This window comes from Euphorbia lathyris, chromosome 7 (genome assembly GCF_963576675.1).
Source record: "Euphorbia lathyris chromosome 7, ddEupLath1.1, whole genome shotgun sequence".
NCBI lineage: Eukaryota > Viridiplantae > Streptophyta > Magnoliopsida > Malpighiales > Euphorbiaceae > Euphorbia > Euphorbia lathyris.
The window spans coordinates 15311723-15326664 of NC_088916.1; the positions used below are offsets into that span (position 1 = coordinate 15311723).

Sequence of the window (14942 nt, forward strand, 5' to 3'; positions counted from 1 at the left end):
AAATGACAGAATCTCTGTCGGTTGAACGCCCCAAGGAAAAACGGCTAGTTCATTTAATAGGACCGTTTTAGGTATATATAAATAATGGATGAATTACTCCTCAAATCTCTTCACACGTAATTCCGTTGGTATTCAGAATCTCTCTCTCTCAAATCTTACACAAAAATCTCTGAAAATGACCAACACTCAGAAAATCTCCGGTGAAAATTCTGGAAAATTGATCACCGATGAAAGCCCCAAAGCTACTCCTCAGTCTAATCTAACTCCGAGCAAACGCCGACAAACGGACCCGGCAAGTTCCTCAAAACAGAAGAAACCCAAGGCTAGAACCATGGTAAAGGTTCACATGAAAGTCCACAACCTAGAAGTCCTAAAGTGCCACTGGTTCTCTCCCAGCTTCGTTACCGCCGAAAAGCCATTCTGTGAATGGATTGAGAAGAACGAATGGACATGCCTCTTCTCTCTCCCCGGAACCACCTATCATCGGTTGGTTAGGGAATTCTACTCCGGTCTCCATATTGACAAGGACGATGCTGACTATTTGGAGACGCACGTTAAAGGTCACAAGATTGTAATCACTCCGTCCTACTTGGCAACCTTACTCAACTTGCCTAACAAAGGAACCGAGTTTAGAACAACAAAAGAAAAGGTATCAACGGAAAAGCTTGACCAGATGAAGGGATTTTGCAAACCCAAAAATTACAAAGGAGAAATCCACAGCACCAGTATGGGGCAAAACCAGAAGATGGTGCACTACCTATTCACTAACTTCATCTTCCCTAAACTCAACTCAGTCTCGTCTGCCTCCAACTTTGAGCAGTGCTTTATATGGCACATGCTAACCTATTTCCCACTCAATATGCCTGTATTTTTTGTAGGAGCACTTCAACGTGGGGGTAAGAAACTTCGACTAGGTTCTCTAATCACCAAGATCCTTGAAGATCACAAGATTGAGACCATCACTTAAACTAGAAGCTTGGGAACAGAAATAACCGCGACTCTGCTATTTGGGTTATTGTTTAACCAACCTCTAAAGGGAGGTGAAGATGTTGAGGAAGATGAGGAAGAAAATGATGCTGAACAAGAAATTGAAACTGAGCTAGCAGCAGATGATGCTGAGCCAGAAGTTGAGCCAGAGGAAGCTCCTGTCGATTCCCCTAAGGCAAAGAAGAAGAGAAAGACACTTGCCACTTGTGCAAAGGATATTGAAACTGTGCCCAGAAAGAAGAGGGCTATGACCAGAGGAAAGAATGTTGATGCTGACCTACCTCAGGTTACACCTAAGTCAGCAGAGAAAAGGAAAGGGCAAGCTGAGCCCGAGGAAGAAAGTCAAGAATCCCCAGAACAACCTCTGAGGAAGAAAAGTCGAAGTTCTGGATTGAAAGTTGTTGAAGCTGATCCAATTGATTGGGTTGTGACACCCAAATCTCACTGCACTCAGAACATTGGGATTGATCTTGAGAAAACTCCAGTTGAGCAAGCTGATGAAGGAGAAGAACAAAGACAGGTTGATACTCAGCTTAATGCTGAAGAAACAGATCATGCTGAGCCAGATAATGTTGAGCAAAATCAAGAGGCACATGTTGAACAAGAAGAAGAGGAACATCAAAGAGAGGATCTGAATGTTGAAGCCGAGGTTGAGGATGTAAATGTTCAAACTGACCCCTCACCTCCAAAAACTAAGTCCCTCAAAAGACTGAAAAAGAAAGCTATCAAGACTCCTCTTATTGATCTCTTGGCTGAGTCTCCATCTTTGGAGCAAATTACGGATCCATCCACTATCCAGTTCGAGTATTTTTTTCCACCATGTTGAGTCTCCTCCTAAGGAATCGGAGCAAAATCAAGCCTCTGTTACTCACACTGAGGAACATGCCAAGACTCCAGAGAATACAAATCCTGCCGAGCAAGTGCTCGAAGATCCAGCCATTCAACACGGGGAGAAAGCTATGGATCCACCTGTTCAACCTCAACATCCTGGTATTGCACCTCATCAAGACCCAATTACTCAAGCTAGTAAGCACCCAACTCCACCACCATCCAGCTCCACCTCCATTCCTGCGTCTGAGCCAACTTCCACTAAGCAACATGCATATCTTAGTGCAACTCAGTCTGGCCGTCGAATCATTGAAACGGCTCAATCTCTTCTCCAGGAGTTCACCACTTCTGATGCTGCTAGGTCTGCTCATCTTGAGTCAACAAATATCTCTGCCATCACTCAACTTCTTACTGAAATTAAGGGACTCAAGGATCTTATCAGTGTTGTGACCACCGTCCAATCACAGCAACCTAAGCAAGATCACATTGCCAAACTGACTGAGCTATTCCTTCTGATGATAAACCACATAAACTCTCTTGAAGGTAAAATCACAAATCTCTCTGCACCTACTCCAGGATATGCAACTTCGGCTGAGTTAGATCACCACTTTGCCAAGCTGAGAACAGAACTACCCAACCTTGGGACAACGGCCAATCCTGAGTATGCCACATCTGCTGAGTTGCAGGGATGCTTTGCCAAGCTGACTGCTGATCTCACTTGTACACATGAGCTCGTTTCCTCCACTTCTCAATGTACAATTGATCAACTCAGTGAAGCCGTAAGTCTTCTAAATGTCAACAAAGCTCAGATGGACGTTGATCCCAGCACCAATGATAAACTTTCACAAGGAATTCTGCAGGCCATTCGCTATGACAATGCTCAACGCATCTTCTATGACTCTGCCCTATTAAAGATGTATCATCAATCCTTTGCTCAGATTACCAGCTCTCTTACTTGGCTTAGTAAGTCCCATGAGTGTATTATCAACCTGATCATTGGGTCCATCCCGGTTCCTCGAAACGTTCGAGATGATTGTGTTCCTGTGATAGATGGCTTGAGTGAGAGCACAAAACGCTTACAACATTATTCAAATGTTCTATCCTCTGCCGCGCGAAATGACACCTTTGTCTATAAACCCGATGCTGGCAAAACGGGGGAGAGAACTCAAGATGGAACTCAACAAAAGACAGGTGCATCAGGGAGCAAAGTGAAAGGAAAGGGTAAGGCCTTAGAGTGAGAAAAGAAAGGGCTATAAGGCTGTGTGAAGAAGAGAAACTAGTGAAACTTAAGTTTTTGTTAGGTTAAAAATCTATTTTGTGGGCACAAGTATTGTGTATGTGTATGTTTGATTCTATCCAATGAATTGTTTTTTTTTCTGTTCAAATGCCATACTTGTCAATACAAATTGAACAAACAAATACTCAGTAACGCGTAAATCAAACTAAGTATTCAAGCATTTCTGAAAGATGACCTAGACTCAAAATAACTTAAGAACTGAATCTAGTCAGTACACACATCTTTAGTCTATCTCAAATAAATCTTGGAAGGTTTAAGAGGTAAATTAACAGATGCAACCCTTACGGGAGAGAAATCTCGGAAATATGAAAAATAAATCAATCATGGGGAATTTCAAAACTGAGTTCCATAATTATGCATTTTGCCAACATCAAAATGGGGGAGTTTGTTGAAACACCTTTCCACAAGATTTTGATTTGACAAAATCATCCATGATTCAGAGATTATTAAATTTAAGTGCTTTATTTTAATTGTACTAATCCGTTTGTTCAATGTTGAGTATGAATATAAATAAAGATAAATATAAAAAGAAAGACATGAAGAAGTCAGCATGAAATGAACAAAACAAGCTAAGTGGAATGAAGGTCAGCATAGAAGCCTAAAGTATCAAGCTGAGTGGAATCAATCTTAGCACCAAGAGACTAAGACATAAAAGTCCAACAAAGAGAAGGGAAATGCAACTCAGCATAAGAAACAACAACAACAAGTGTCTTACGAAGCTGAGCTGACTAAAAACATACTTAGCCTAAGAATTGCCAAAGACAATGATTTACGCAGTAGAAGTTGAGTGATTCTTCAGGACAGCATGAAAAAGTCGTTTGCTAAAAGACAATGATTACCGCCCTTCTGAACCAATAATTGAATCCTTGGAAATACGCAGAAGACACATTCCGAGATGTATGGGTCAATGGATTATTGGTAAAGGACGACTGGCACAAAAAGACAAGCCTGACGCAAGAAGACAAGCCTGACGTCTGAAGGAATGTAGAGAAAGTGAATGGCCGGAACAGTCTGAAGCTGACCAAAATCTGTCCCCTAAAAGAGCCGTTTTAACATTAACGGCTAGACCATTTCAAAATGATCCATCACAGATTTTCCTATATAAGGACAATCAAACTTCTTGGATCATTGCCGAACTACAAAGAGAAAAATACAATAGAGAAAAGATACAAAAGCACTTAGATACAAAAAGAGATCATACACCCATCTTCTATTCCTTGTGTAAATGCTAGAGTGATTACTTGTAATCTTCTAAAGTGTTCTTTATTTGAAAAGGAACAAGTGTTTATCAATTGTAAAATTGAGAGTGTAGTGCTGAGTGTTTGGCTGTAAACATTCAGTGGTAGAGAAATCTAGGTGATGGGCTGTAGCACTTAGTAGGAGTTGAGTAGACGAATAGAGGAAGGTACTCTTGCATATTCAACTGCCTTGTAATTGGTTTGTGCTCTACCTTTAAAGAGCTCAGTATTGGATTCTAAAAGCTCGGAGGACTCTGGGGACTGGACGTAGGCAGAGAGGCCGAACCAGGATAAGTGATACTGAATAATCTCTAAACTCTCTCTCAATATATATATATATATATATATATGTGTGTGTGTGTGTGTGTGTGTGTGTGTGTGTGTGTGTGTGTGTGTGTGTGTGCATGTGTTGTGTGTAGTTTACTCAGCATATAAAATTGTTTAAAGTTGACTCTGAGTAATTTCAAATGCTGAGTTAGAAGCTGACCTCCAAGAGTGTCAATATCTAACTTACAAATAAAATAGCCTTAGTCAATATCTGGCCAAAGCTGTTTTATAGCATATCTGGCCAAGCTGACCAAAAGCTGAGTTGACAAACTTGCAAAATAATTAAGTCAGCATATCAATTAAACGAAAAAAAAAGTTATATTAGTTCCTAACCCCCCCCCCCCCTTGGAACTAATCATACGGGACCAACAGAAGATACTATATTAAATACTAAGAGGGTGTTTGTTTCAGCTTTTCGGATGAGCGTTTAGCGTTTCACTCCAAACCGCAGGAAATACAGCGTTTGGTTGGGTTTATATAACCGCAGCGTTTAGCATTTTCTCTGGAAACTGCATCGTTCTGGAGGGTTTCACGAAAAGCTCCTATTTGGAGCTTTTCATAAACAGCTGTTTGTAGTTATATGTTATTGACAAAATTATCCTTTTTATTTCCACAAAATATGTTTATTCTTTAACATTAATTATATTTCTACAACATAATTACCGGGAGAACAAGATTTTATTGCATTCAGTAAATTTTTTATTTTTTATATAGATTATTTTTATTAATTTGTGTAATACATTTTTTATTTTATAATAGGATAAGGTGCAAAAATATCCCTAACATTTGTAACTATGAGCAATCTTACCCTTAACGTCTAAAATTGTGCAATTATACCCCTAATGTTGGCAGCGAAAAGCAATTGTATGGGCATTTTTTCACATTTTTCCTTTTATAATTTCATCGTTGATTAATTTAAAACATGTCCATTTTAGATATTTTAAATCCGAACAGCAACAGTTCAATATAATTTTACCAAACACTAATAATTAAACAGCTAATAATTATAAACAGCTAACAGCTTACTACAATTGCAAACAGCTAACAGCAACCGCAACAGCTATTAGCTAACAGCTGAACCAAGTACGCCCTAAAAACAAAAATGAAATTGAAAACGATAGATGATAAAATTGATTTGAAACAATTGGTAAACTGATTTATTATTTTGGAACAATATAAGTATTATGATGGAACAATATAACTATTTTGCTGAAACAATTGATACACTGATTTATTCTGTTGGAACAATATAAGTATTATATTGGAACACATGGTACACTGATTTGGAACAATTTCGTACACTGTCGGAACAATATAAGTATTATGGGTAAATTACATACGTGATGTATAACCTTTATCTTATTTCACACTTTGGTGTACAACCTTTAATTTTGCACACAAAAGTGTACCACCTTTTGATGACTTCCTACTAAAGTGTACAGCTGGTAATTGTGACCGGTCAACTCAAAGTCAACATGCCACGTCATCATTTTTCATTCTACCCATTTAAAAAGTGGGACTCACCCCTTATACAATCATTAAACTACCCTTACCCTTATATAAATTACTAAAATGTCATCATCCCTTTCCTTCTCCATTTTTTGCAGCTCTTTTCTCTCTCTATCTTTCTCTTTTCTCTTTTTAAATCCTCTCTCTATGCCATCATCCCCTTCCTTCCCCATTTTTTCTACAGCTCTTTTCAGTTCAACTATGCAAATAATCATCATATGCTTAAACACAAACTGAATCTAACAAAAAAAAACACAGATTTAAACAAAAATTAGTATGAGAAATTGTTTTACCATGCGTGAAAAGGAAGGTAGTAGTATGTATGCAAGTAATACAGATCTCTCATGAGTGAAATTTTTACCATTACTTTCATCACCGACAGATTCTCTGAAGAAGAAACAAGTAAAATTGAAAATCGAAAAATAGTTAAAGGCCTCATAGAGAAGATTGGATTGATCTATATATATATATAGATTCAGACATATGCTTACCAATTAAAATATTTAATCACCGGCCTCTAAATAATCAGAAAAAGACGAAAAGAAAACCATAGAAATCGAACGGGGCTCGGAATATGGGTGGTGATGTATCAGAGTGGTCATCGAGGCCTTTTACAACTGATTAATGGAATAATGTCTCATTAGCAACTCCTTTCTCTCTCTATATTTCCCTTCCTTCCCCATTTATCTCCTCGCATGTGCCAAATCAGTGTCAAGACTAAGACATAGAGGGAAAGATAGAGAGAGAAAGGAGTTGCAAGAAAAAATGGGGAAGGAAGGGGATGATGGCATTTTAATAATTTATATAAGGGTAAGGGTATTTTAGTGATGGTATAAGGAGTGGGTCCCACTTTTTAAATTGGTAAAATGAATAGTGATGATGTGGAACGTTGACTTTGAGTTGACCGATCATAATTACCGGCTGTACACTTTAGTAGGAAGTCATTAAAAGGTTGTACACTTTTGTGTGCAAAATTAAAGGTTGTACACCAAAGTGTGAAATAGGATAAAGGTTATACATCACATATGTAATTTACCCTAAGTATTCTGTTGGAATAATTTAAGAATTCTGTTGGAACAATATAATTATTTCGTTGGAACAATTGATACACTGATTTGAAACAATTGGTACACTGATTTAGAACAACGTGCTGGCGTCCTGCAGTATGTGCTGGTTTTTCCAACACATAGTGCTGAAAGGTAGGACCAAAAACATGCCCTGAAAATTATTAAAAAATTCTAAAATATATGTAAAACATCATTTTAAAAAACTTTAATTCTTGGCTCAAAGCGAGATTATTTACGGTTTTGACCCAATAAATTATTGAAGCGTGTAAAATGGATAAAATTAAGGAAAACGTTTTATTGGGACTAAACCGTAAAAAATACATTCTCACAACCTTTGTCAATTCAGTTTGTTTCCTTGATTCACCTTACTGACTTTGGCATCGGAGCTTCCCCCCGTCGAACCCAACGACGCCCCCCACAGGGACGGACGTTGATCAGAATTTCACTACTTGTTATCATCTATAAATTAATAAAATTTCATAGTCCCAACATTATTAATTTACAAAGGTTTTACTATAATTCCTTATTTTTGTTTTCATCAAATTTGACTAAATAGAATTTTACCTATTTTATCCTTTACAATATGTTTTAATAATAAAACATATATCTAGGAAGTCGTAACCTCCATGCCACTAGAAAGCCTCCATTAATGCCCCATTAATGGCGGTTACAAGTTATCTTTAACCTGACGGTTAGCTAACTGATAACTCATTAATTATCTTTATGGCCGAGTCGGCGGCCAGCCGTTACAGTGGCGAATCAGGTGAATGAAGAGATTCGCCTCATAGGTCCGCCAGCGGTGGAGATCCGCCCGCCGGCTCCCCTTCAGGGATTAATACGCGGCGTTCTCAAGGCGAATATCCCTTTTGGTCCTTGGGATAATATCTCTATGTTATCAATAGAGTTATTAATTAATCGATAAATTAATAATTATTAATTTATAGAGTGGGTTTAAATTTTTTTTTAAATAAATTTTAAATTACTAATTTAAATAAAGTTTTTGTTTAAAATCAATGAGCAAATAAAAGTAAATATGTATTATATAAGTTAATTGAACTTGGAAGTTCATTGTATTTATGTTAAAAATATTCAATGCATCATATTTAATGAATTACTATATAAATTTATATGGAGTATTGTTTCAAATCATACAAAAAAATGGCTTCTCATCTAAAAAGTGTCAATAAATCAACCATGACCGATGAAATTAGATAAGCATTGCGTGAATACAAGAGAGATCACCTTGCAAGTACTCAAAAGGGTTTACAAGATTGGCTAAATGAAACATATCATTTGAAAGTTAGTCAAGGTATGATATTAGAATAGTTAGAGATGAAATTCAACTAGATTTAAATTTCAAGAAAAAACAAAATACTATAAATTCATATTTTGCTAAATTATCCTAAGTATGTATATCTATATATATTTCGCATATGTATTTGAGAAATTATTAATTTATAGAGGTAATAATATAATGTATTTATAAAGGGTTGTTCCAGAAAATTATTATCTTATTAATTTATTAAAATTGATCATTTTTAGAACTGGCCCAAGTCGGGACCAGGAGAAATTATTATTTTAAAGAGTTTATTAATTTATCGAGTATTAATTTATAGAGGTTTTACTGTATATAATTATTTCAAAAAACACAGAACTTTATAATTGTTTACCCTTATATAAATATATATAATTTAAAACTTTATTTATGTATAAAAGGTTAAATGCATATATCATCTAGGGGCTCAAATGGTCTTAACACCGTCATGCACAAACGATTAGCAATTTCGGGTTATCGTGTCCAAATTGGATTTTTCTATAAATTATCTTAATGGTGCAACGGTAAACGTTGTTGTCGTGTGACCAAGAGGTCACGGGTTCGAGTCTTAGGAGCGGCCTCTTGCCAAATAAATTGGCAGGGAAAGGCTTGCCCCCAATACACCCTTGTGGTGGGACCCCTCCCCGGACCCTCGCTCAGCGGGGACGCGTAGTGCGATCGGGCCGTTTTTTTTTTTTTTTTTTTGTCTTAATGGTGCCAGAAATTGACACCCTTTTATATATTACCTCATCCCTTTAAAACACTATTAAGAAAATAAAAGGTTCACGCTAGAAATTTAGGTTAACAATTTTGTGTTTTCATTATTGCCCTCAAAGTTTTTGCTCCAGTTATATTTTGCCTGTCCCCGTGTAGTTTATGAGGAAATATCATTAATGCAAGAAAAGTCAAATTAGAACATATGCTCACTGCTTTGCTAGCAATATTCACTGCCTTACTTTCTTAACATCTTCCATACCAACATTCATGTTTTTGAAAATAAAAATCTGTAATATAGACAAATTTAGTAAATAATAAATTATTTACTGAAACTGATATAAGCAAATTTGAATTTTGTTTTATAAGGAATCTTAAGCTGTTTTCCATGTTTGACACATGCCTATTGGTTTAAGTATCTGGACACAAACAGACTCTCCACACAATCTTCTTGTGATAATCTCTTCTTCTTTTTCAAAATCATCTGCAAAAATTATAATGGTATGTATCTCTCCTCCATTGTTAGAAATTATTTTTCAAGTTTTTCCAATAGTTTGAGTTTCACTGAAGATGATGATGAAAATTCAACAGGATGGCAATTCTTCTTCTGGTGATGATGAAAATTTTGACTGGAACAGTGAAGATGAAAGAGAGATTGAGAATTTTGGGTCTACTTTCAGACCTCCTTCTGCACAAGCTATGCCAAGAGTAACAGAGGTAATGTGAATCACTTTATTGGTCTTAAGAAATAAACATTACATGTATAAAGGGCATTGTTTGTATCTAAGATAGCAATTTGATTTGAATGAAGGCAAGCTCATCTGCGAGTGGTTCTAGATCCAAGGTGATGGATTGTTTTATTGGAATGGGATTTCCAGAAAAAATGGTTGCTGACGCAATTCAGTCTAATGGTATTAAATCTGTCTTCCTGTGATCTGAACTCCAACTTTCATGTTTAATTTCTCATCTTTAACCATAGTGTGTTAAATGTTTAGGGGAAGGGAATACAGATTCAATTTTAGAGACTCTACTCACATACACGGTAAGATAATATCTGCTTTTAATCCAAAGTTATCTTCTGTAATTTCTGTTTTAATGGAATGTTATCTTTTACGGTGAGATAATATCTTCTTTTAATCCAAAAAAAAAAATATCTTCTACCTGTAATTTCTGTTTTAATGGAATATTATCTTTTACAATAAAAAATTCAGGCCATTGAAGAATCTCCTCGAACACAGCCAAATGTTGAAGAACAGCCAAATGTTGAAGAACAGGAAAATGTTGACTCTGATAGTGATGATGTTTCAGAATATGACGAGACCTTCGTGGATGGTTTTTCAGACACAGATAGTGATGAAAATGAGGTAGAAATATCAGTTTTAGTGTATGTTCAACATTGCCTGGCTTATAAATCTATAGAAAACGCATCTGAGTTTCATATTGATGTTTATCTGTTGTCCATTCTTTTGTGATTTATTTTCCCTATTTATGAGTTCATTTTCAGGTTGTTGTTCAGCTGGCAAAAATGGGTTACAGTGAGGAGGATAGTTCAATAGCTCTAGAGAGATGTGGTAACCTATTTTAACTTGTTTCTTACTTTCTTTTTTGAACATTTGCAGTTCTAACTTTCCTTGACCTATATATACTCTAAGTTCCGGTACCAATTAGTCACTTTAAGCAAGTTCAAGTACCAATTGATCTCTTTAAGTAAGTTCAAGATACCAACTAAATTTAGCCTTTGACCTGTATTCTCTGGTTCAGGAAAGCAAGCCTCAATTGCAGAGTTGGCAGATTTCATCTGTGCTGCTCAAATTGCAAGGGCATTTGACGCTCCAGAAGAGAAGGTAATTCTCCCTTAATTTGAAGGTTATGTTTTAAAAATAATTCTTATATTGGTTTCTGTGCCTGTGCAACATATCTTGTGATTGTTTTCTTGAATTTTCTGCTCCAATTTGACAGAGGAAAATGTATCATCATTACTCTAAGCAGAAGAAGAAGCTGAAGATAGCATATGAAGATGATGAGATGGTACGACTCCCAAATCCCATGGTCGGATTCGGACTACCAAATGTTTCGAATATCTTGACCCATAGAACACTTCCAGAAGATGCAATAGGGCCACCTTATTTTTATTATGAGAATGTGGCGATGGCTCCTAAAGGAGTTTGGCAAGAGATCTCAGATTGCTTGTATGAAGTGAAGCCAGAATTTGTTGATTCAAAACATATCTGTGCTGCAGCAAGGAAAAGAGGATACATTCACAATCTGCCAATTCATAACAGATTTCACCTTGTTCCAATGCCTCCACTGACCATACATGAAGCACTACCAATGACAAAGAAATGGTGGCCTTCATGGGACACCAGGACGAAATTAAATTGCCTGAAAACAGTTTCAGGGAGTGGGAAATTGACGGAGAAGATTCGTGAAATTGTTGGGGCTTATAATGGAGAACCTCCTTTAAGTGTCCAGAAGTCTGTTCTTGAGGAGTGTAGGAAATACAATCTCGTATGGGTTGGAAGAAACAAAGTTGCCCTACTTGAGCCTAATGAGATAGAACAGATTCTTGGTTTTCCTGAAAACCACACAAGAGGAGGTGGTACTAATAGGACTGATAGATACAAATCGCTCGGTAACTCATTTCAGGTAAGACTACGCATTTGCAAATACATTTTTATTGTTTAAAGTTTTGCAAATATGGTCTAAGGGAGTCATTTACCTCTAACATTCAACTTGTTCTCCAATCTAATATATGGTTTTTAAATTGATAAATTGTTTCAGATTGATACAGTTGCATACCATCTATCAGTATTGAAAGACTTGTTCCCAGAAGGCATGAATGTGTTGTCTCTATTCTCAGGAATAGGAGGGGCAGAAGTTGCTCTTCACCGGCTGGGTATTAAACTGAATAATGTAGTGTCAGTTGAGAAGTCGGAAGCCAGTAGAAACATAGTAAGGTGTTGGTGGGAAGAAACCAAACAGACTGGGAATTTGATAGATTTAGAAGATGTCCAAAATTTAAGAGAAGATAAATTAGAGAAATTTATTCAATCATTTGGAGGATTCGATCTGATAATTGGTGGAAGCCCATGTAACAATCTTTCCGGTAGCAATCGAGTTAGTCGTACTGGTTTAGAGGGTGAACACTCTTCACTTTTCTATGACTATTCGCGAATTTTGGATTCTGTGAAGCGTATTATGAAAAGAAAAAATGCAAATAATTGAATTATTGTTTTTGTTTTAGAGATTGTTTTTGTTTTTGTTTAAATAAGCAAAATTTGATTCATACGGTTCTATTAATATTCCAAGTTTAATTTTAGATATCATTCATTCTAATGTTGGATAAAGAATAGTAATTATTTTTAATTATCTCAGCAAACTTCTTATGTTTGTAGTCGTTTTATTTTATTGATTTACTCTTTTTTTTTTTTTGAGAAGGGTTAATTTACTCAATACAACTTTGTAAATCAACCAAAGCAGTAGAATTGGTTTGAATGGGTTTTTTGTTTTCTCCATCTAATAAACCAAAAAAATAGGCAAAAGTTGCACACTCTAACATAATATTTTATCTGAAGTACATAAATAAAAAAAAATTACTTTGATCATAAAAAAAATCTTACTAATTTTTTAAAGGAAAAAACATATTGAAGCGTTGATCAATTCAAGTTTTACTTAATAAGTCTCTAATCATTTAAATTGATTCATGGCTAAACCCATATAATTAAGCCTCTGAACTTTAATGGTTTTAAGGATTGAGTTTTCGATCATTCATTTTTCTAGATTAAGTCCTTGAACTAGTTTTCACACACATTGAAGCCCTCACTAACGGTTCTGTTAAGTAAACCATTAGTAAATGGCTAAATGCGTGTGAAAATTACAGATTAGGAGTTTAATCAATAAAAATTAGAAAGTCTAGGGGTTTAATCAATAAAAGTTATAAAAATTATAGGACCTAATATGACATTAGTTAATATAACCTATTTTATAGGTATATTTTTGTATTAGTTATTTTTGTATATTAGTTTGGAAGTAAAATTGTGAATTAAATTCAACACATAAAGTAATTTTCATAAATATTATTTTTCATTTCAATTTCTTTAATCCTTTAGTTCTTGTGCCCAAGAAAAAACAGATTTTTTTATTTTTTTATTAACTTATAAAAAGTAATAATAAGATAAATAAATATATAAATAAGTCTTGAATTTTTAAGGTTTTAAAGATTAAAAACGCATAGTCTTTAATTTGTAAACACATTGAGCTCTTCACTGGCAGTTTAGCTAACGGAATCGTTAGCGAAGAGCTCAATATATATAAAAATTAAAGTTGAGGGTTTAATCTAAAAAGATAAATAATTAAAGGCTCAATCCTTAAAATCATTAAAATTCATGGGCTTAATTATGTATTTAGCCTATATATATTAAGCTCTTAATTAATTATCATGGTCGGTCCCGAGTCTAGACCGGAGTACGCCGGCCTAGGCCCTAGGGGCTGGAGGAGGCCCAAAATATATATATATAGTTTAATTTTTTTTATTTATATATTAATGGCATGTCATTGAGGCTTTTTTTTTTAATAAAAAAAACCTCTCCTTTCAAACAAAAAAAAAAAAGCCTCACATTAATATATGAATAATGTTAAGGGGTTGAATATAGAAAAATAAATGATTAAGGCTTTAATCCTTAAAATCATTAAAGTTTATATATTTAGCCTAGATACATTAAGCTCGTAATTAATTATCATGGTCGGCTCTGAGCCTAGGCCGGGAGTGCGCCGGTCTAGATGGAGGGGCCCAAAAAAATTCTAAATGTTTAATTTTTTTTATTTATATATTAATGTCATTGAGGCTTTAAAAGCTCAAATAATTGTTATTTTAGACATAAAAGTGGTCTAATTAACTTTTTAAATATAGGTTGAGGGTTAATCTAAAGAAATTATGAAACATTTTTTTGATTTTACATAACAAAAGTATTTGGTGAACGTAATAATATGTACTGCACAATCATTAATGAAATATATTTTTTTATTATCTATAGTAATATATTTTAAAATTCTACGTACAATTGTTTTATTAAACGGATCCTTATTTTTTACTTCTCATGGGGTTCATAATTTGTCAGGACCTTCCTTGTGAACTATGTTTTAACACATTAAGCTTTTTGTTTTAATGTTTCTGTTACATATGTCATTAAATTCCATCAAGTGACATGTCACATGATATATAAATCGTCACGTCAAATATATTTTTCCTAACATGTCATATCAACCACTAAAATAACTTTATCACGTATTAACCACATGTTAACTTTTCCTAATTAACTCTTAAAAAGCAAAACAATTAAAGGGATGTTTGGTTACTCCTTTCATGCTCCCGTTTGCCTTTTTACTTTAAACAGTCTTGATCACATGCACCTTAATGAGCAAGTAGAATTTGCTCATTCAACGTTAGATCTAGGTTTATTAGAATCGTAAGGTGGAGATTCAAAGCATCCTAAGGCTTAGATTTAATAAGCCTATATCTAACGGTGAATAGTCTTTTACACCTGAAAAATAGAGAGTTTTAGTATTTGGTCAGTTACCTCATGTTTTTCTTTTACACCTAAAAATAGTCTTTTACAAAAACATAGAATCTCTACTTTTTGGAAAAGCAACTTTTTCCAACA

The 14942-nt window shown here is 35.0% G+C and overlaps 1 protein-coding gene across 1 annotated transcript; it reads left to right on the forward strand.

Annotated features, from left to right (window-relative positions):
* The first annotated feature begins 9715 nt into the window (after window positions 1-9715).
* LOC136200758 (DNA (cytosine-5)-methyltransferase DRM2-like) lies at window positions 9716-12570 on the forward strand. Its single transcript, XM_065991187.1, has 9 exons — window positions 9716-9783; window positions 9874-9999; window positions 10094-10193; window positions 10278-10324; window positions 10494-10646; window positions 10787-10853; window positions 11044-11126; window positions 11242-11928; window positions 12064-12570. The coding sequence occupies exons 1-9, from the start codon at window positions 9781-9783 to the stop codon at window positions 12505-12507; spliced, it is 1710 nt and encodes a 569-aa protein (XP_065847259.1). The 5' UTR covers window positions 9716-9780; the 3' UTR covers window positions 12508-12570.
* Window positions 12571-14942: the final 2372 nt, after the last annotated feature.